The following is a 23,232-nucleotide window of genomic DNA, read 5'->3' as shown; positions in this document are numbered from 1 at the left end:
TGAGAACCATTCTCATTCAAACTACATCATGTGCCCCCATGAGACTTTGTGACCCTGTCGCTGGCCAAATGTTCTGCCTCCTAACACTGATTTTAAAAAAAGCAATAAATTTTAATTAAATATTTTATTTCTTATTCATACATGCATATAGTACAATTGGATCCAAACCACCATCCATTTCTTTTCCTCCAACTCATTACCATCCTCCTTTTTCCTCTGAACTTCCATGCTCTCTTTTTCTTTCTTTTTTTTAAACAGATTTAGTATCTTCTAAGTCCATTTAGTGCAACCTGTATGTGTATGGGCGTGGAACCATCTATGGGAGCAGGGGTAGCCTGCATCCCTAAAGAGAAGTGACTCTCCCTCTCCCATTAGCAAGGGTGGGACTTCATGAGCCTCTCCCATTCTGGGATTTGGGCTGGCTTGATCCAGTACAGGTCTTATGCATGCAGGCACGGCGTTTGTGAGTTCGTGTGTGTAACTGCACTGTCATGTCTAGCAAACATAGCTTTGCTACAGATGCCTGCTACCTCTGGCTCTTACCATCTCCTCACATCCTCTTCCTCAGTGAGGGAACTTGGTGTGGTGTAGATGAGCACCCCACTCCTTTTCTCTGCGTGCTGACGAGTTGCTGCTCTTTGAAGAGAAGCTTCTTGGAGGAGGTCTGGGTGATGTGCTAATCCCTGAGTCTGAAAATAAGAGCTCATGGATCTGGGATGGAGCGAGAGCTGAGGAGCCGAGAGCCCTCACTGCTCTCTCAGGGCACCTGAGTGTGGCTCACAGTACTCATACAGCCGTTCACCTTCATCTGTAACCCCAGATTCAAGGCTTCTAATGCCCTCTGGCCTCTGTGGGCACCAGGCATGGATGTGACGTGCACACACACACACAGTAGAACACTCGTACACATAAAATGAGAATAAGTGAAGATAGTTTTAAAAAAAGAACTCAGGGATTAATTTATTACTATGTCTATGTAGCAGAATAATAGTTCTAGGTTCTCCCTCTAGGAGCTGGGACTAGGCAGCCACAGGTTTTTGGCACAGTTAAAGACACCAGACCTGGGGCCCATCTTATGTAATGGGCTTTAAATTTAATATGTGTGTGTGTGTGTGTGTGTGTCTGTATGTGTGTGTGTGTATGTGTGTATATGTGTGCATTTGTGTGTGTATGTGTGTATATGTGTGTGTATGTGTGTATGTGTGTGTGTGTGTGTTTGGTTCCTCTCACACCATTTTTGCCACTATTGTGCCAGTACACACATCTTGACAGGTCAGTCATTATTGTACCTTGAGTGTTCCCAGCCGGGTAAGACTGATGGTGACCCCTCCCCCAGTGTCTGTAGAACCTTCCAGCTCTATAAAAGTTAACCATAGGAATGAGTTTCCAGGAGCAACCAAATTTTAACACAAATTTTAGAAAAGGAAAGCATTCAAAGCGTGACAGCTGTCTCCAAGCTCTGTGGCTGACTAGGCAGTGACCTCCCCTAGTGGGCAATGAGGGGAAGCATAGCAAAGCTTGTCATGCCCACCTCTCTTCCTTTCTTGCCTGCCTGCAACACTTCCCTAATTTGAGACTGCATCTTCCCAGGGTGCATTCTCCTTGACGATCCCCTGGCTTTGGGCACGCTGACACTCCAGCTACCATGAAGCTACAGCAGGTGCATGCTCCATACAGCAGAAACAGCAGGGCAGACCCTGGCCTGAATGGGTATTTGCTTTAAAAGCAGAAAAGAAATTTTACAATACCATTTCATCAGGATTGGGTGAAAGCAACAAAACCAAGTTGGGAACTGGGAATAAACTGAACCAACATAATGGATGTTCAGTAAAGAGAAAAGGGGGGCGATCTAAGCCAGGGCCCCATTTGTCAGGCTTGGCTGACTGGTATGACAAACCGAGGACATAAAATCACAGCGTGACAGGGTTCACGATGCACATGTCACCATGTCAATAGCTGTAGGAGGTGGGAAAGAAAACATGGACTTGGCAAGGAGGCTGGTAGCAACTTTATTTTGCACTTTGCTTTTGAGGACTCTGCTTCAGGGCTCTCTGGTGGACCAAGGTGGGGGCTCTTCTTCATGGCTTTCTTGCTTGAGAGTCACTGGAGAGACAAACAACACTTTCAAAGAATTTTTTTTCAAAGCTTTTCCCTGGGAGCTGTGTCTAGACTCTTCAACATAAGTTCAGGCCGGCTGCCTAAGGTCCCATGGTGGACTGCTGCTGCTGCTGCTGCTGCTGCTGGTGGTGTGTGTGTGTGTGTGTGTGTGTGTGTGTGTGTGTGTAGTTATCTCTCAGCAGGTGTCCATTGAAGAAATGATTCATTGTCTCTATAGCACTAGGAATGGTCTGAAAAAAATCATTCAAGTGTTCACTACTTAGGGAAACAAGAGAGCCATGAGCTAGAGGGGCTTGGGAGAGGCAGGAGAGAGAGAATGGAAAGATATGAGCTGGCAGAGCAGCCTAACAGAAAAGGACGGAACTTAGAGCTGTGGCTCGGGGGTGTGGCTCCAGATGGCCGTGTGCTGTTTATCCCTTGTCACAGGTTGGAGTTGTCTGCTAATTGCTATTCACAGCACAACCCTCAGAGACTCGCCATGAGCCACCCCGCTAGAACAGGGCACCGCGAAGCAATCATTGTCTGGTGTGCAGGGGCATCGTTTAACTTGAGAGCCAAGAAACGGCAAAAAGAAGCAAAATTGAGATTCTAATGTTAACTGATCACTAAATCTTTCAAAATACCTTTCGAAGTCCTTTTTTTCCCTACAATTAGTTAAAATTTTACATTGTGCTCTCTTGAAAGCGGACAGCCTGTCTGAGGCACGTGCTGTCTGTGGCCAGATTTATGTGCTCGGCCACCTTTACGCCAGCTGTCTGCAGCCTTTGTAACCGCTTCTTCTGAGATTTCTTTCAGAAGCCAAAAATGCTGTGTAACTAATGTTCTGTGGTGTATCCTCAGCCGATACCAGAGTAGAACCGAGAGGTCAGTGCCCTGGCAAGGGATTCTGGGGTGTCAGTAACACTGTGGTACTAGCCATAGTTTCTGGTTTCTGTGCTTGGTGCTTATACAGGGAGCAGGGGAGAAATCTCCTCGCCTAGGATTGCCCAGTGCCTGGTGACAAAAGGCACCTGCAAGTGTGTCTTCCAGTCGGAATCCCACACCTCAACCACCTCCTTTAGATGGCTTTCGGGGCTCTCGTGCTAGGCCAGGATCCACACTCCCTAGTCAGGAGCCAAGAGCCAAGCACTTGACAAACGAAGACCACCCTTGTGCTTCTGGAGTCTCCATAACTGTCCAGCAGCTGCTTCCCTGCCTTGCCCAGTGCATCTCTCAGAAGCCACAATTTAAAGGCTTTTGCTTACACTCCTCCCTCTGCCTTCTGACCTGCCTGGTCCCTGTGTGTCCCACCCTTCTCCCCCTCAAGGCCTGGATCTTCCTCTGAGCTCTGCGGATGGAATAAACTGTCTTTTCAATGGCAGGCATCTCTTGCCATTGAACAGAAATAATTAAGACACCATCTCCCACCCTTTCCCAGTGCGTCTGAGCCCCAGGCACCCTAACTATGAGTCAACTCTTTATTTACCTCTGTTGACTTTCATACATCCTTTCCTTATCTCTCCACTCCCTGGGTGGTAGTTTCTAGAACCACCTTGAAAATAAACCATCTGCATTCAAACCCTCAAGGGTCATGCATCTATGGTGCCAACACAAGGCAGTAACCTTGTGACTTCTGAGAGATGCAATGGGCAAGTGAGTTGACACCTTGAACAAGCTCCTGCTACCTGAGCCTAGAGAGCTCTGTGCTCACTTCAGGGGCTGGATCTATTTAGAACTCAGATAAGGTCACCTCCTTGAAGACACCTTCTCTGACCTTCCTAGCTACCCTCTGCCTCAGCTTCTTATTTTTTTTCATTTGTACGAGTGTGTGCGTGTGTGTGTGTGCATGTGTGTGTGTGCGTGCGTGTGTGTGTGTATGTGTGCATTCGTCTGTGTGTGCGTGCGTGTGTGTGCGCACGTGTGTGTGTGTATGCGTGTGTGTGTGCGTGTGTATGTGTGTGTGTGTGAGTGTGTGAGTGTGTGTGTATGTGTGTGTGCGTGTATGTGTGTGTGTGTGCGTGTGTGTATGGGTGTGTGTGTGCGTGTGTATGTGTGTATGCGTGTGTGTGTATGTGTGTGTGTGCGTGTGTGTGTATGCATGTGTGTGTGTGTGCGTGTGTGTGTGTGCGCGTGCGTGTGTGTGTGTGTGTGTGTGCCTTTGGGTATCATCCTTCTGTCTTCACCCACTGTTTGTTGAGACAAGGTCTCTCATTGTCTTGGAACTTGTCACGTAGGCTAGCCTGACTAACCAGGGAACCCCAGGGATCCTCCTGGCTCTTCCTCCCCAATGCTGGGATTACAAGTATACTCTACCACACCTGGTTTATTATCATTATTATTATTGAATATTCTGGGACTTGAACACAGGTCCTCATATTTCCAAGACAAACACTTTACTGAGTAAGCCACCTCCCCAGCCCTCCTTATTTTTTATTAATAACACTAATCACTCTGAAGTTAGCATGCCAGTTGTCTCCCCCATTGGAATATAAACAGTAGAAGTACCAGGATCATGGACACTCAGTTTCCAGGTACTTAGCACATACTAGGCACTTGGTAAAAAATAAATAATTTTTTTAATTAAAAAATTGATGACTGGTTTTCTCGCTAGCTGAATATGACCCAAGTTTCCTCCAGACTTATTTTCTTCACCAAGGAGAGAATCTATATGGTAATTATAGAAAAGAAATTGATCAACAATCATAGCATTAAAAGCGGACCATTCTGTACAGGCTTCATTTATAACACATTATAGGAGTCCACGCCTGAAATCTAAAAGATAAAAACGGAACAAGAGGCTGCTGAGTCAACAAAGTCAGCAAAGGCAAGTTTGTTGTACAATGCTAGCTGTCCTCGAAGGTCAACAGAGAACCCCTGGCCTTGCCATCAGCAGAATTTTAGATGAGGTTGCACTGGTCCGATTGATTGTCGTTGCCTAATTTGATATGAAAGAACACATAATTCAGCCAAATAGTTATAGCATCTTGAGCGTCTGGGGTGGGGGTGGGGGCCTCGTTCTCCCCTTCCTGGGACAGCCAAAGACTGAGTACCATCAGTTCTGAGACTGTGAGAGCAATCCACAGCCTCCACCGGTTGCCTGTAGGTTTGGATCGGTGGAGAATTCCATCTGTTGGGACATTTGCTGCATCGTAACAGTTGCTGGATTTCCTTCAGGCAACAGATGAAGAACTCTGTCTACCGAAGCCGGCAGTCTCTGAACAGCCCAAGTCCAGGAGAAACCGAGATGGACCTTCTGGTCACACGGGAGCGACCCCGGCGTGGCATCCGGAACAGTGGATACGATGTAAGTGTCTGGTGGGCAGGGGTGGATGCAAGCTTACCCCAGAAAGGCAGGGTTACAGCACCCCAGAGTGTTCCAGTTTGCCACGTTTGGAGACTTTCAAGATGCCCTGCAATGTTTTGTTTTACTTTCGGTTTATGTTGGGGAAAGGGAGGGTGTTAGTGGCAGGGGAGGTGGTGGTTACTTATTTGTTTTCCTCTTTTGCAAAGTAAGCTTCTTGGAACATGTGAGAGAGACCGTGATTTCGAATTGTTCTGTTCTGCAAACAGTGTATTACTGACCTGAAATTCAAGGGAGCTTGTAAATGGTCTTAATTCCTTCCCTTTCCTAGAAGAAGCATGGTAAGAGCTGTAGCAGTACATTAGTGTGTGGACATTGGCTGCTTTAATCTGTAACAGTTGTGAGAATGTGGATCTGTTCCTGGTTTCATAACTCCTCCGTGAGCCATAGAAACAATGAGAAGCCCGGCAGTGAGAGCCGGTTCCATGTGACAGGCCTGGGCTCAGTGGTGTGTCCAATGTGTCCAGACTGCAAACCCTCCTCCATCCCATCAGGTTTCTCCAGATGGAGGCTCTATCCGGTGCCTGCCCTCAAGATGGAGCCATCCTGAGCCTGGAGGTGCACCCAGGAGCTCAAGTGAACGGTTCCACGTTTGAGGTGGAGACGCACACTGCTCCTTTCTCTGCCCCACAATGTCAAAGAATCATCGTGTGTTCTCAGTTTCGTGAAAAAGATACTTCTTTCCCGTAATTTCTTTGTAATTTCTTCAATTACAAATTAATTTTTCTATAACAAGAATAATAATTCAAATTCTAGAGAAACTTACAATTTGAGAGGTGGTGATTTGAACAGGACATTTAATTTTTTAAAAAAATACATCATGCTGATTTGAAGGCAACATTTTTCCCTCTTGAGATTTGTTTGGATTAAGCGCTTAAAGTGGGCTTTTGAAATGGTCCAATTTAGAACAGGTAATTTGAATCCGTGATGACCTTTCTTGATTGAAATCTACTGTTGTGTTGATAGATGTTCTTCTCTTTTCTCAAGTGCCTAGCACTAAACCCAGGGTCTCGTACTCATTCAGCAAGCACTCTGCCGCTGATCTGTGTCCCCAGTCCGCTCGTCCTTTTTCTTCAGAGATGCTTACCAATCATTTGTTTCTTTTTCACTGAACAGCTTGAGGTTTTCCATTTACAAAACTCTGGACACTCTGACCACATTCTTGGATGTCACATCTTTGGTTTTAAACTGCTAAACTCTTTTAACAGAGGCTTTTTTCCTTTGTAAGAAATATTTCTGAGCTAGGGAGATGACTTGGTGGGTGAGAGGGTCTGCTCTCAAACAAGAGGACCTGAGTTTGGATCCTCAAACACCTGTGTTAAAGTCAAGCTCGGCTACAAATGCCTGTGACCTCAGCCCCGGAGGTCAGTGGCCAGCCAGCCTAACAGAAAAGATGCACTTCAGATTTAATGAGAGACCCTGTCTCAAAAACTGAGGTGAAGTAACCTGAGAAAGGGCTCGCCACACAACTGGGAAGACGGAAGTTCAAAGCCCAGAAGCCATGTGCATGCCAGATAGACATGGCAGCTTGTGATTCGGGAAGCAGAGGCAAAGGGTCCCCAAAGCAAGCTGGCTAGCAAGACTTGCCGTGTAAATGAGCTCTGAGTTTGACTGAGACCCTGTCTCAATGAAGAAGGTGGAAGAGTAACAGAGAAGAACTCCCCACATCAACCTCGGGCCTCCACAGGCTACACACACGTGTGCATGCCATATGCATTCCAACAGACAGCTACACACACATCCCTACACATACCACACACACACACACACGTTACCTCCCGCATCCACACACTAATAAATAAACAAGCAAATGAGAGCCTGGCTTTAGGAAAATCAGCCTATGTTTTCAGTTTTCAACCTTCCACCCCAGTCAAGAGGCCAAAAGCATGCTAGAACTTTCTTAGTTTAAGAGACATTTTCTTCCTCTCAAACCTGAGATACGCTAGGCTCTTTATCCAAGATAACAATGAATAGGTTTCTTGTAAGAGTTGGGCAGAGACACTTTTACAGTTATGAGGAAAAAGGCCAGAGGTTTCCCTACTTATCTTGAAAGAACACAACACATTTGTAGCCATGTAGCATAACCTTAAGCTTCAGAAGGTCAGGTCAGTGAACTACCTAGAATAATAGATTGTTCATCTTTATGTGTGCGAACATGTACATGTGTTTTCATGTGTGTGTGTATGTGTATATACTTTTCTTTGAGAAATATGTGTTATTTTTAAAACATTATAAAAATGCTCACATAGGAAATAATTCTAAGACTTTAGAATATGGAGTAAGCACTCTCTGGTCTCTTCCTGAGCCTCTTCACTTTTCATGAAAAGTAGCTAGCCTTTCTCGACTGCACAGTACAGACCAAGTCCTATTCTGCTCAATTTATGTGGGCTATATAGCTAAGGTTCATGGTTTCCCATCATTATACAGAAGAGGAAACTGGGTCTCAGACTAGATCCACGGTTTGTCTGCCTTCCAGGGCTCATGCTCTTAGACAACATGCAACGTGAACTCTCAATACCCAATATCCCCTTCCTGCTGTACAGTGTCTGAACCTCTGTGGTAGGTAAGATGTCATGTCTCAGAGAATCCTTGTGTAGAAGAGCTTACATATAGATAAAAAAAAAAAAAAAGATCAGCAAATAAAGAAGAGGAAGAGCCGGACAGTGGTGGCACACGCCTTTAATCCCAGCACTCAGGAGGCAGAGGCAGGCGGATTTCTGTGAGTTCGAGGCCAGCCTGGTCTACAAGAGCTAGTTCCAGGACAGACTCCAAAGCCACAGAGAAACACTTTCTCGAAAAACCAAAAATAAAATAAAATAAAATAAAATGAAGAAGAGGAAGGAGTGAGTAGTAGTGATAAGCAATGCATCCGTTTCCAAGAGTGTCAAGGCTCTCCTGGCAAAAGAAAACCTGTCACAAGGTTGGAAATGTGCCATTCTGCCTCCTGGGTCTGGAGATCTCAAACCAGGCCAAAATGTTTAGTCCTTTCTGCTAGGTTAAGGAAACTCAATGCTGTGGAAACAAACAAACAAACAAAAAAAAAGCAGGGAAATTGATTTAATTTTCATTTTACCCAACGTTGACTACTTTACAATCCCAAAGGAAAAGCCTGCATATAAAAATAAATGAATAAATACCCAAATGGGCAGGTAAAGTGTGCTGCACAAGCAAATCTTAGCCACAGGATGGAAGGCAGCCTGGGTTGCTTCAAAATCCCCATAGCCTCCTTCTAGCCCACCTCCATCCCCTCAGGGCTTGGCCTCTTGGCTTGGCCCCAGGGCCCCCCTAGTTTCTCTTCACTGCCCCTTTCAGCCCTTCCTTCGAGGACATCTCCAGTCATCTGTGACTCTCACTGACCCACAGAGCTGTTCTGTCCTAGGGACCAACAGCTACCACGCTAGGCTAGGATGCAGATTACAGCATCCTTAACCCACATCAGAGAAACTTCTTCTCGCAGAAAGTTGCAGTTAACACAGAAACCCACAAGCGGACAATGTGCAGAGAGTGAGAGTCTTTGGAGCACTCAGCATAAACAGAATGTTTTTATCGACCCCTCCCCTCAAGGCTTAGGGATCTATCCAGGAGAGGAGGTGGAAAATCACAAGGGCCAGAGGTGGTGGGTGACTCCAAGGAAACAGCGTCTTCCAGACACAGCAGGACTGATCCACATATGAATTCACAGAGACAATGATGCATGCATCAGACCTGCACAGGTTCCAGCCAGATGAAATCTCAGCCCTAGGAAGGGGAAGCAAACACAGTCCCACCCTAACCAAGAAGCTATGTGCAATTGATACCTGCCAGGGAAGGGGAAATCAGCGTTCTCCGATGGCCTGGCCTGGGGAAATCAGTCACACTCAGGCAGGTCTCATGCCCAGGAGAAGGTGACACCACAAAGGGACTGCTTGTGCTCCTGTGTGTGCTTTTTGATTCATTTTGGTAATTTTTGTTGTATTAGTTTTTATTTGTTTTGATTTTCATTCTTGCTGGGGGTTTTTTTGAGAGAGAGAGGAAAAAAAGAGAAGAGAATGAAGTTGGATAGATAGGGAGGTAGGGAGGACCTTTGAGGTGCTGCAGCAGAGAAAGAGCATGAACAATATCTATTGTATGAAAACAATCTAAAAATAAATAAATATTAAATGAAAAATTCCCCATACAGTGAGGGCTGTTGGATCTGCAGCGGAGAGAGCCTCGCGAGAGTTTGGAACTGCCATGTTTTGCAGCATCAATTCTGAACTTCCTCTTCACTCCATCAGCCAGGACACTGAGTGACTGTGACCTAATTAGTAGTCATTCTCGAAGAGTACACACTCGTGATAAAAGGATGAATTACGTTTAAAAAGATGTCCTAAACTAATCACTCTTAACAGGCAGGCTAGATAATTAAACCACTTTGGGCTTTGAACTGAATTCCTCCTAATGAGTATAGCAGGTAGAAAACAGAATATCAGACTAATGTAGAAAGAGGGAAAAAGCCTCTAAAATTTTAAACCTTTCTGTCTTTGTGTGTGTGTGCAGAGCACATGTTTGCTGTGTGTGGTGCATGTGTGAGTGCAAGGGTGCACGCACCTGTGTGTGTAGGTGATCGCACCCATGTGTACCTGTGTGGAGGCCAGAGTAGGACTTCAGGTGTCTTCCGCTATTACTCTCCACCCTATACCCACCCTTCCCCCCAGACAGAGTCTCTCTTTCACTGAACTTGGGACTCACTGTTTGCCATATAGGCTGTCCAGCAACCTCACTCATGCCTGAGTCTCCACACCCCCTGCTGCTTGACCTGGGGTTACGGGTGCAGACGATCATGCCTAGCTCCTTTAAAATGATTTAGTTTTAGTGTTTATTCATTTGAATGTGTGCATGTATATTTGTGTGTGAGCATGCTTGAGCATGCTGGTACCCATGGAAAACAAGAAGAGGGTATCAGAGTCAGCAGACTTAGAGTCATATGCTATTGTGAGCCATCCATGTGGGTACTAGGAACTGAACTCTGGTCTTCTGCTAGAGCAGCAAGTACTCCTACCTGCTGACTACCTCTCTAGACTTTTAAGTATAAATTTTACTTAAAATGTTGACTTTTGAGCTGGCGAGACGGCTCGTCAGTTGGGACTAGGTAGTGTTTTTGCAGAGGATGGCTGGCTTCCAGCACCTACACTGGAGATACAACCACCTGTGACCCCAGCTCCACAGCATGGGACACCCTCTCTGACCTCTAAGGGACCTGCACTCACATGGCATACCACACACAGACACACAACTTTTAAAGCCTAATTTTTAAAAATCTTTTTAAAGCCTCTCTTAAAAATAAAACACTATTTTCTGATTGAAAATTATGTAGAAAATAATAATTCATGAATAAAAGAAATGTCCCACCATGATTCTTGGGCGGCAGAATGAGAACTGATATGGCTTCTTCCCATACCAGCCCAATCGCTTACCCCAGAGTGTGCAGATGGAGCAGACTTTGCTCTTAGAAGACTAGAAACGCAATCATCCCCAGAGTTAAACACGCACCCCTCAGCTGGTTATTTTGTCCCGTAGGGGGATGTTTGTTTCTTTGCTTTGCAATGCTGGGTAAGTAACTTAAGGCTTCATGCATGCTAGTAAGGCAGTTATTCTATCACAGAGGTACACTACCAGCCCTGATGTATGTCTTCCTTCCTTCCTTCCTTCCTTCCTTCCTTTCTCAGTTTATCATATTAAACTCTGACCCTTCCCCAACTCCTCCCAGATCTACCCTCTACCCCCAAATGCCACCTAACTTCTTCTCCCAAACCAATTTGTGCCACTCATAAAGTCATGGATGTGGGGTCATTCTCTAGAGCATGGTTGACCTACCACGGGCTACACCCTTCAAAAAACTGACTTTCCTTACCCCAGAAGCCTCCTGAGGTGTTTCTGGACTTTAGTTTGTGTTTAAATCTACAACAGAAATGGATAGAACTCTGAGCCTTGACAGTGGGGGAGCACCTGAAATGACTGTTTGACCTACAGCTTTGAGGATAAATATTAACCTCTCAAAAAAAAAATAACGCCATTGTTATCTGCGGTCTGGATTGAGTGTTTTCTCTGCCAGTTAAAGAATTACAAGGCAGGGGGAAGAATCTCGAGCACAACAGATAGCAGCAGGCAGGATCTCAGACACAGCAGGCAGAATCAACAGATGAAAACTGACTTCTATTAGTGGTGAAAAGGAACACATACACAGCAAGGCACACAGAAAAGGGGTCTCTGCCAAGAAGAACGGGGACCAATGAAGCTGAACTCCAGTCCCTCGTTGAGGGCTGGGGATTTTAAGAGTCTGTGGTGGCAGGAATTGAGGTCTTCTTCTCTTAATTTGGTCAGTTTAAACAAAGACAGAAAAGCTGATAAGCCCACAACTTTGGGTAACCCTGGCCTGTCCGGGCCTTGAACTTGTAGACAGCATCTACTGGCAACTGTGTTCTCTTTGTGGGAGAGAAATTCAAGTCACCAGGCCTTGTCTCATCCCAGGTAGGAAGGTGCAGAAGAAGCTGAAAGTTTACCATCTTTATTATCTGTGGCCCCTTCCCCATCTGTCTGCCTAGCAGGAATCTAACTCCCAGGCCCTCATTATAAGCTAATTCCCTTACATTTCTCTCAAATGCTTTGCCTGAAGTTCCATATCCTAGAGCTGTGGGTGGCTCCTGACAGACACCCTAGAGCTCTACTTGTGACATTTTTCCTGCATGGGAGTGGTAAAGCAGTACATATTCATAAGAGCTTGGTATTCAGATTTTGGGTATTGCTCTTTCCCCGGGTTCATATGTGGTCTAATGTGCCCAGTGATACTGGCTGTCACAATGAACCAGCTCCTAGAGAGCATGTGATCTCAGCAGTGAGCAAACCATATTCTATAATGGTCCCTGTTGCTATTACGTATGTGTTTTTGTGCTCAGTGTGTTTACAAAATAGCCATCAATAAGTATCCGTGAGATATCCTGTTATATGGCTTTGCCCATGCTAGTGTAGTATAAGTGTTCTGCATGATTAAGGTAGACTGAGCTATGCTATAACGTTTGAGAGACCAGATTTATTAAATGCTTTTTTAAACTGGTATATTATCAGCTTATAATGGGACTTAATGAGGTTTAACCACATCATAAGCCAAGCGGCATCCGTATATGGTGGGCGTTCCTGGCAGGCGAACAAGCTCACAGTTTGAAAGGTGAGCAGTGATTTGAAATATTGGTAAACGTGGCTGCTCTCCTAACACATCTCAGAAGAGACAATCTCACAGTCCCCAGACCTCCTTCCCCAGGCATGCTTCAGAAAGATGTTCTGATGCATCATCGGGAGGGGGAGGGGCACAGCTAGTTCCTGTTGCGGTGATAAATACCAGACCAAAGCAACTTAAGGAAGGAAGTTTGCCTTTGGCTCAGCCTGAAGGGATACAGTTTATCATGGAGGAGAAGGCATGGTGAGAGGAGAGAGGCAGTCGATCACATTGCAGCCCCAGCCCGAAAGCAGAGAGCTGGCGCTTTGCTCACTTAGCTTGCTGGCTCCCATTTATTCAATTGAGAACCTCAGCCCACAGGACAGTGCTACCTGTGTCTGGGATAAGTCTTCTCTGATCAGCTAAACTTCCCAGGAAAGCCTCACAGACACACCAAGAACTATGTTTCCATAGTTACCCTAAACCAGACAAGTTGACAGCCTCACCTTTTGTTTACTTGACACTCAAACTTGTCACCCTTTGGCCCCTACAAGGTCATGTTTATCCCAAAACATAAAATGCCTAGGCCAAACTAGGTAGTCCCATGGTCTTTAACCATCTCAACAACGTTCAAAAGTCCAAAGTCTCTTTTGAGACTCAAGGCAACATTGTAACTGTGAGCACCTATAAAAATAAGTAGTGTAGTTCTGATACACAGAATAAACATCTCCTCCCAAAACAGAGGGGAATGGAGGCAAAGCAAAGACGATCAGACCAAGGCAAAACTGAAGCCCAGCAGAGAAAGCATCAAATCCTGCAACTGTGTCTGGCATCCGATCTCCAAAGAACTTTAGTAGTCCTATCCTGATGCTCCTGCTGCCTGCAGCACACACATTCCCTCTTGGGCTGACTCAAGTCTGTGCCTGCTGCTTGCCTTGCTGAATATCCCATGGTGCTGCCTCTCCAACATCCTGAGGGTGCTCCTACACTTCACACTTCATTGCTGTAGCCTCGGGACCTTGAGGGGCACTGACCTTCACACACACACACACACACACACACACACACACACACACACACACACACTGGGATCTTGGTGTAAGCCTCTGTGACTCCCTTAATGTTGCATATCTCGTGCCTGCAGAACCAGTACCACGTGGATGCTGCTGATGGTTTTCTGACAGCTCAGGAGGTAGCCTGGGCCATTGGACCACAACTGTAGTGGTCACTGTTTGCTTTGGTGGCTGAGACTGATCAAACAGTTTACAGGACAGTCATCTTCACTCGGGAACTTCTGCAGCATGCATGGCTGAGCCTCTCTCCTTGCAAATGAATTCGCATTTTTCAGGAGCTGGAACCCGTTATGGGTGGAAGTCCTGCCCCCAAGACACCTTTCTCATTGCCTCAGAACACTGAGTTCCTTTTCCGTGGGACAAACCCCTTTAAGAGACTAATCTCACATCTCCTTGTCTGCATCTTCAAATTCATAGTTTTCATTTATTTTTGCTGCATTTGCTGTCCCGCTGTAGAAGCAGTATGCAGTAGCCGTGACACATGCTGCCTTGAGATTCCTCCACCCAACAGTTCAGCCTCACTCAGATTTTCAGAACGTGGGAAGAATTCCGCCCAGAGTCTTTGCCAGAATGGCCAGTTCCCAGTGGATTCCCTGTTCCTCTTTGAACCTACATGAGCCATGACCTCCATTTCTTTTTCCTCTGGGTATTTGATTCCTCCACATTCCCACCAGACTGGCCCATTAAGTTCTGCTTACAACATTCTAGGGCTTTTCTAGTCAGAAGTTCCAAACTCTTCCACATTCCCCATGCAAACGAGCTCCAGAGGTTTGAAGACCACGTGGTTAGGTTTATCACGACAGTGGCCCTCTAGTTACCAGTCTTCCTCGTTAGGTACTTTTCTCATTGCTCTGACAGAAGCGACCTAAGGAAGGAAAGGCTTTTCCTGGCTCACCCCGAGAGTCCCCTCCACGATAGCAATGAAGTGTGGTGGCAGGAGGTGGCGGCAGCTGAGCTCATCGTGTCCACAGACAAGAGCAGAGAGACGTGAGTGTTGGTGCTCAACTCATGTAGTAATAAGAGCGGAGGGGCTGCGTTCTCAGCACCCCCGGCCGCCTGCCCGGCTAGCTTATGCCCGAAATAACAACACACAAACTGTATTCATTTAAACACTGCTTGGCCCATTCTCTTCTAGGCTAATTCTCACATGTTAATTTAGCCCATTTCTAATCATCTGTGTATGGCACCCCAAGGTGCGCTTACCAGGAAGATTCTAGCCTATGTCCATCCTGGGTCGGACCTTCATCCCGGGAGCGGGGCATGGCGTCTGCTCCCGAGAGGAGAGCTGTCGAGACTCTGAGCTCACTTCCTCTTCCTCCCAGCGTTCTGTTCTGTTTACTCCTCCCACCTATCCTCTAACCAATAAAATGGGCCAAGGCAGTTCCTTTATTAGACAATAACCTTCCTCCATCAAACTCACTTTCTCCTTTTATTCTTTCTGGGACACTAACCCTGGGGACAGTGCCACCTATGTTCAGGGTAGGTCCTCCCTGCTCAGTTAAGCCTTTCTGGAAACTCCCTCATAGACCCACTCAGGGTTCTATTTCCATGATGATGCTAAATCCACTCAAGTTGACAATGAAGATAAATTATCATACAGATGTGGGGGATGACCCCAGCCCAGAGCTCAGCCCCAGCAGCCGATGAGGTCTGGATACACTTTTTCATGTGTAGCGGGTATTTATTCGAGTGGCCATGTGCTGGCAGGGCTGCCAGCTTCGTTTGTTGTAGATGAGCAGTGTCTCCTAGATGGAGGCCAAGGAATAGGAATAATTATTATGATAGATTCCAAACAGAAGGGAATAAAGTATGACCTTCACTGATGGTAGGCAATGGGCCACAGCAACTCTGGGTCTCTAGGTAGTACTGTTCTGAATCTAAGCCACTCAGGCCCCAACTCCCTCCCGTTCTCCCAGCATCTTTTGGCTTTGTAGAAACCAAGGCAGATCACAGGCATGGCCTGCAGTGATCTCAGGTTCCCGTTGAGGGTCCTGTCAGCTTCTGACTTCACTGGGAAGCAAAGAGCTAGATTTGGGACTTTGCGCTTTCCTCTGAGTGAATTTGTCCTTTGTTCTAGAAGCAACCTGCATGTTTCTCTCTTAACCAGCTTCTCTTGATGGTCCCTGTCCCGTCTGGAACTTTCCTACATAGTCCCCCATCTCTACCGTTAGCTTCTTTCTCCCATTTCTGCCCACTGATTTATGCTGTAGTGACCTTAATTTGATCTATTACCTTCCGTTCATTTGCAGAACTTTGTATTTTTACAGGGGCTTCCAGTCCAAATGAAATAACCTGGTAATGGGAACTCGGACTCTCAGGGAGAACCCAGGGCAGAGGGTGAGGCACTTGTGGTAAAGGAGCTATAGGTGACACCCTGATCTCATCAAGTTGGCAGCTGTCCAGGAAGATACTGACCTTACCAAGATGGAAGCCAGTTAGTAAGGTGTCAGGGAGAAGCAGAAGGCGGAATTCTTGTTGACAGGGTTGTGAGGCAGCAGGAGGGATGTCGGAGTCACCTAGTGACTTTACCCCGAACCATGGCTCTGAGGCCCAGGCCTTCTCTTCCCACTGACAACTAACAAATCTTCTCACCTGTTTGCTCCCTCAGACCCCTGTGCTCAGATCTGTCTGTTCTTATCCTGGGCTCCTATCTAAGCCGCATCGCTTCTCTTGGACTCTCAGACCTGTGGCCTTAGGCTAGCTAGCCCTGAACGCAGTATGATCTCTGTTGTCAAAGGGAAGAAAGCAGTGCTGGGCAGTTAGAAGACAGACTGTAGGGGCTGGAGAGATGGCTCAGTGGTTAAGAGCATTGCCTGCTCTTCCAAAGGTCCTGAGTTCAATTCCCGGCAACCACATGGTGGCTCACAACCATCTGTAATGAGATCAGGCGCCCTCTTCTGGCCTGCAGACATACACACAGACAGAATACTGTATACATAATAAATAAATATTAAAAAAAAAAAGAAGACAGACTGTAGTGTAAATATTATCAGGCTTCAGATGATGCCTCTGGAACATAGATGACCCGGTAAGGTTGGACTGAGTTTGAGAAACAGCTGGGCTTTATAGACCAGTCATGGGATACCTTTGGGTAAGGCTCCTGTCTTTAGCCATGGATGGGTGCTCCTGGCAAGGGCTGACCTCTGAAGCTGGCATCTGGAGATGTGCCAAGCAGAGAAGCAATCCAAGTCCTCTAGTTTATTCTGTGCCTATGTGCCCTTTGTCCTACCCGTGGCTCCCTGGGCCTTTGGGGAGCGAGTCAGTGTCTGTCAGCATACACATGAGAATGCTCCTGTTTGTACGCGTGAGAACACTCCTGTTTGTACACGTGAGAACACTCCTGTTTGTACACGTGAGAACACTGTTTGTACACGTGAGAACACTCCTGTTTGTACACGTGAGAACACTGTTTGTACATGTGAGAACACTCCTGTTTGTACACGTGAGAACACTCCTGTTTGTACACGTGAGAACACTGTTTGTACACGTGAGAACACTCCTGTTTGTACACGTGAGAACACTCCTGTTTGTACATGTGAGAACACTCCTGTTTGTGCACGTGATAACACTCCTGTTTGTACACGTGATAACACTCCTGTTTGTACGCGTGAGAACACTCCTGTTTGTGCACGTGAGCACACTCCTGTTTGTACACGTGAGCACACTCCTGTTTGTGCACGTGAGCACACTCCTGAGGATTCACTGTCCCTTCCACTGCCCCTCTCTCTCTTGTGGAAGAGACAGAAACAAGCTCTAATGATACAGTTATGGCTAGCCTGGGACCCACTGTGCTGAGCAGGCTACCCTCCAACTCACAGAGAGATTGGCCTGCTTCTGTAACCCAAGCGCTGGGATTGAGGGCTTATGCCTGGATGCCCTGCATCTGTCACATTTACTGAGTATGGTAAAGCCATTACAGTCTGTGTGCATTTAACTGATTCAAATTCAACAACACAGCCCTCAGAGAAAAATAAAAAGTAAATCTACTGCTAAAATACTATCTTTTATGTATATTCTGTTCATCTTATATATGTAAATTTTTTTCTTACTTTCAATAAGACTATGCACAAGGCCATGCATGCAGTCCTGCATGGGTTGTTTAAGGGGTTTTTCAAAAGCTTAATTCTGCATGACTTTACCTTCTCTACTGGCATGAGTGCCTAAGCCCTATACACGCAGTTCCACTGTCCTAGCCGCGTGAGGCTCTGGGAGGCTGTGGTGGTTTGAAAGAAATTGGCCCCCAAAGGGAGTGGCACTATTAGGAGTTGTGGCCACTGTGGGGGTGGTCTGATCTTTCCTGGATGGCCCACAGCCACTGCCCAGTCTAGTCACTCTTGCTCACCACCACAAACTGGGCGACATCTACATCACTCCCTCTGGCTACAGATCCTCCTGGAATTCCTAGAGCTTTGAATCTGGATCTCTAAAGTCTAGACTTCTGCGCTGTGGCTGAGTCAGCCATGTTCTGCTGGCTGGTGCTTCCACGCCATCACCCAACCCATCAGTTGCAACCCAAATGCTCTTCCCCTAGCATGTTGTGACATGTGATTTCTTTGTTCCTGTATTGTGTGCTCATCACTCTGTGGAGAGCACATCACCTGCCTGCTTCATCCCAAGGTAAGACTTGGGGCTGGGTAGTTCTCATGTGTATTATGTTGGACAGCATCCCTGGCTCTACCTGGTAGCTATCAGTGGCCCCTCCCAGTCATGACAACCAAAAATATCTCAAGCCATTGTTCTGCATACCCCTCCAGGTAAAGACACTGACGTAGGCAATGCTTTCAGAGTTTAATTTAAATGTCATCTTGCCTACAATCTTTTCCAACCACCACCACCCCCCCGCCATGCCTGTCTATGAGTCTGGCTTAGATGCCCATCTTTTTTGTTGTTGTTGTTGTTGTTCCAGTAATGCTTAGTTCTCAGCCCACAGTTCCTAACTCCCACCCCCGGCTTCCGCTTGTTGGTCTATTTGTATTATTTCTCCAGTTGACTCTTCAAGGACAGAAATCATGTTTTATTCATTCCTGAAACCTCAGCACTCAGGATAGGAGCTGGCATGCAGTAGGTGTAGTGTCTCTATTTGTTGAGCAAATGAACAAACAAGGGTGTCAACCAGAAGAGGTGACTCCTGAGCTGAGATTCACAAAGTGGGCGCATTTACACCTCTGACCCACACAAACCCTGTGGAAGCTGTAAACACATGCTTGTGCATGCTCACCACTGCCTGCAGTGAGTGGTGGTTATCAGTTCAGATTCTCTGGCTATGAACAGCGGGAAACACAATGCAACTCAAACTGTTTTTAAAACAATGGGCAATGTATTGGTTACATAAGTCCAGGGACAGATTGATAGATATGTCAGCTCATCCCTCCACATTATACAGGGCTGTGTCCCCTGAGGCATGGGCTTGCTTCTCTCTAACAAGTGACTGCATCAGTCCCAGCTGTCACAACTGCACCTTGCATTGACCAGGACTGCAGAAAAGTCCTTTCCCAATTATGAAACAAAGTTTATAATTTTTACTGAGACTGAGCCACCATAAAGTGGATGCCCAGTTCTGTGCCAACCATGCCGACAGCAAGAGCCAACACTAACTGATTTATCCCAGCCAGACCTAGCCAAACACCTGACAGAGGTTTTGTCCCACCCAGATCCCCAGGGTATGCTGGTTTGGTTTGTCAACTTGTCACAAACCAAAGTCACCTGGGAAGAGGGACCCTCAGTTGAGGAATTGCTTCCATCAGATAGGTGCTCTGACTTCCCTCAGTGATGGACTGTGATCTGGATGTGTAGGAGGAGATAAACCCTTCCCTCCCCAAGGTGCTTTTGGTCAGTGTTTTATCCCAGCCACAAACCAAATAGAACACAGGAAGGAGGGAACAGATGCCAAGGCTGTCACAGTACCCACTGCTTGAGGAAGGCTCCTCTCTAAGGAAGGCCAGCACACTTCTTGTGATTGTTCCCTGTCCGTCTCTCTTCTTTGGGTTGCCACGCAGGATACAGCCAGCCTGGGGTGATACCAGGGCGGGGAACCAGAGTGGTACCTCAGATGTTCACTGTGGGCTTGGGAAGTCCAAGCTCAGTTGGAAGTACGTGCATATGAGGTGGATTTCAAAGAGATTGTGTACAGCTGCCTGGCTTTCGCAAGGCTGTAGAGGTATCAGGGAGATGTGGGGACAGTCCATCAGATAGGGAACAGTGCTGACTCATGGGAGAAGACCTCCCTGGCCTGTAGCACAGCTCAGCCAAGGGGATTCATCTCAAAGTACAAAACAAAAGAGCTTCCCATGAGGCTTTCAGACCAACTCCTTTTGAAACAGTTTTAACCAGGTGACTGTAGCTTATCGATTACTCTCATTCAAGTTCACAAGTGATGTAGGAACTGTGCTCCCAGATTCTGGCACTGAACTATAGCCTAGCTGTGTGTGTGAATTGTGGATAGTTGCTCCACCTGTCTGTGCTTTCATGTCTCATGTATAAAATGGGAATGCGCGTGGCTCTGAGTTAAGGCTGGTGGAACTGTATGGAGGAGGTGGCAGGTGACAGTGGTTCCCATGGCTTTCAGATCGCACCAGTGAGTGAGTGCTGCTCTGTCTTCAGCCTCCTTTCCATCTCAGCCCTAGAGATGCCTCCCATCTTGAGTGAAATGTGTGCTTCACCAAGGAAAGGACTAATACTACCCAAAGGGAACCTCTCTGGGTGTGACAGGACTAGAGATGAGTTTGGTGATGGATTCCTGGGGCCTTTTCCTATCACTCACTCCAGCACATGGCCACACCCGCAAAGGTGACCTCTGAGGTCACACTTTCCCAAACAGTGTGGGTGCCTGCTCAGGACTAAACTCCCACCATACATGAAGGGCAGCAGGCTGTGGGACAGAAACGCCGGCACCTGCCCCCTCAGGCTCCTGCTGCACATTAGAGAGGTTTGCTTCGGAGCAGGAACGACAGTGAAGACTTGGGGTGCCTTCGTCTCTCACGGTCCTGTCTACGCGGTCTCAGCTTTCACTCCTTGGAAGATTAAAACTCAATGAAGAAGCTGGGCGGTGGTGGCGCACGCCTTTAATCCCAGCACTCAGGAGGCAGGGGCAGGCAGATCTCTGTGAGTTCAAGGCCAGCCTGGTCTACAGAGTGAGTTCCAGGACAGGCTCCAAAGTTACACAAAGAAACTCCATCTTGAAAAACAAAAACAAAGCAAAACAAAATACTCAATGAAGATAATCCATCCTGTCTCTTCAGCTCACCCAGAACACAGAAACCGCACTGTCTTCTTCTCACCCTGTGGCCTATATAATGGCAGTGGGTCACTAGAATACAATGTGAAATTTTGCAGGCAAACCCTTCTTTGGACGCCAGCCTGTGCTGACAAGGGCCAGTCTTGCTTTACTGGTAGAGACCTGTTCGAGACATCTCAGAAGGAAGTGGCTGTAAGGGCCTCATCACTCCTGCACCAGCATCCCACAAAGCCCCTGAAGTTTGCTTTCCAGTAGTAGCTTGCTAAATATAACCCTGCTTCTGGCGAGGCAGGCAGCATGTGGGCCTGTGAGATCCAAAGCACATATTAAATAGGGAGTGGTGGGCTGCACTGTTTTGTGTGAGCCCCAGGACCATGATTAGTTGTAAGGGAAAGAGACGGCAAACCAGATCTATTTTCGTCATGTCTGCAGCCCATCTTAGCAACCATCACCTCCAGCCTGCCCCTGAGCCCTTGCCAAGTGGATGCGGAATATGTAGAGACTGTTCTCCTGGCAGGGTGGGGCTATGATTAACAGCAAGCAGACAAGCAGAGGGGCTTTTCAAACTTTTGTATTCTAAAGGCATTGTCAGGGTGAGGGCCAAGTGTGGAAAGAGAGGCCTATAAGACATTCCTCTACTTTGGAGCCTGTAACTGGGATTCTAGAGTACTTGCTCTTAAAGGTCCTTCAGCCCCATTTAAAATATGGCCGCCTAGTTCTTCTAGAGCCGTGGAAATACCTTTCAGACAGATGTTCTCCAGGATTTTACAACTGTGTGCCATTTGGGAACTCAGCAGGGAGCACGGCAAGTTCCTGCCCTCCAGGACCTTGCAATCCAGTAGGAGAATAGAATTAAAAGCACAAAGATGGATGGGGGATGCCAAACGGACACTGGAGAGCCAAGAAGCAGGAACTGACCTTAATATCTCAGCTAAGGGAAAGGTCTATGGGACAGTCACTTCCGAGCAAGGGCGTCAAATCAGAGAGCCACACACATTGGCCCTGGAGAAAAGTGTTCCCGGCAATGGACAGCAAGTGGAAAGGCCTATGGGAAGACACAGACTTGGGAAGCTCGGGGAACATGAATGCATGAATAGTGTGAGTCCTCTTGGAAAGAGCTCAGCCTGATTCCATCCTCTCCTCCCATTTCTCCCACTCCTAACCCATCAAGTCCTGTTGCTCCTTTTCCAGTCTTGAAGTCCCCCACATTGTCTTTGCCAATAAGTACCCTCATCAAACTCCTGCCGTCTCTTCTTGCCTGGACTATTGCAAGAGCCCCCTAAGTAACTTCCCATCAATTTCAGCCACGTTTCCCTCCAACTTAGAAGTCTCTAGGTGTTTGCAATTGTCCTTTGAAGATAGCCCAACCTTCTTTTTTAAAAAAATTTATTTATTTATTAAGGATTTCTGCCTCTTCCCCGCCACCGCCTCCCATTCCCTCTCCTTCCCCCGATCAAGTCCCCCTCCCTCATCAGCTCGAAGAGCAATCAGGGTTCCCTGACCTGTGGGAAGTCCAAGGATCACCCACCTCCATCCAGGTCTAGTAAGGTGAGCATCCAAACCGTGGCCTTTGGACCTTGTGAGATCAATCCCAATCTTGGCGATTGGTACTTCAGCCACAAGGTCACGTCTTGGTTTGCTAGAGCACCAAGTAGCGTCAACAATAGAAGTGTACTTCCTCAGAGTCCTAGGGACCAGACATCTTAGGTCAAGGTGTGGGCAGGATTAGTCGCCTTGATGTGCAGATGGAAGTCCTGCTGAGTGTCATGCTGTCTTCCCCCTGTAGATGTCTGTGTCCAAATGTCCCCCTAGGAAGGACATCTGTAGTGTTGGTTTAGGGCCCACACAAATGACGTCATTTTACCTTGATCACCACTCTGAAAAACTCCCCAAACAGGATCACATCATCCTGAGGTCCTGGGGAATACCACTGCAGGGTGTGAATTTGGGGGGTCACAATTCATTCCACAGTGGTTCTTTCTCTGTTGCGCATCCTCTAAATTCTTTCCTACCTTAGGTCTCTTTCTTATGCCTCCCAGTGATGAGTTCATAGCCAACCCCTTTGCCTTCAGATCTTCGGAATATCACCTCCCGGGGCAGGCCTTCCTTGGAGCCCCTTCCAACCAGCTATGCTGTCCCAACCCAGTTTGTTTTTGCCTGGTGAAACTGATACAGAGTAAACTATTTAGATCTGTGGTAAATATACATACCCTTCCAACCAGCAGCCCAATCAAAATACAGAACCTCTTCCTCTCTCGTACACACCCTCCCAAGATAGTTCCCTCACCCTCCTTCC

At 47.0% G+C, this 23,232-nt stretch overlaps 1 protein-coding gene across 4 annotated transcripts in view; it reads left to right on the top strand.

Moving 5' to 3' along the window:
* Nucleotides 1-23,232, top strand: part of Kiaa1549l (KIAA1549 like) — a 269,359-nt gene that overhangs the window by 210,608 nt on the left and 35,519 nt on the right. For all 4 annotated transcript variants that reach the window (XM_041678800.1, XM_041678799.1, XM_041678798.1 and 1 more), the window contains one exon: nucleotides 5,272-5,401. In XM_041678800.1, coding sequence (XP_041534734.1) covers nucleotides 5,272-5,401 — 130 coding nt within the window. The remainder of the gene's footprint in view (nucleotides 1-5,271; nucleotides 5,402-23,232) is intronic.

The sequence above is a fragment of the Microtus oregoni genome, unplaced genomic scaffold, assembly GCF_018167655.1.
Source record: "Microtus oregoni isolate MIOR12 unplaced genomic scaffold, Mior012 000031F_ref0000149, whole genome shotgun sequence".
In the NCBI taxonomy this organism is placed as follows: domain Eukaryota; kingdom Metazoa; phylum Chordata; class Mammalia; order Rodentia; family Cricetidae; genus Microtus; species Microtus oregoni.
This window is presented reverse-complemented; position numbering and strand designations above follow the sequence as displayed.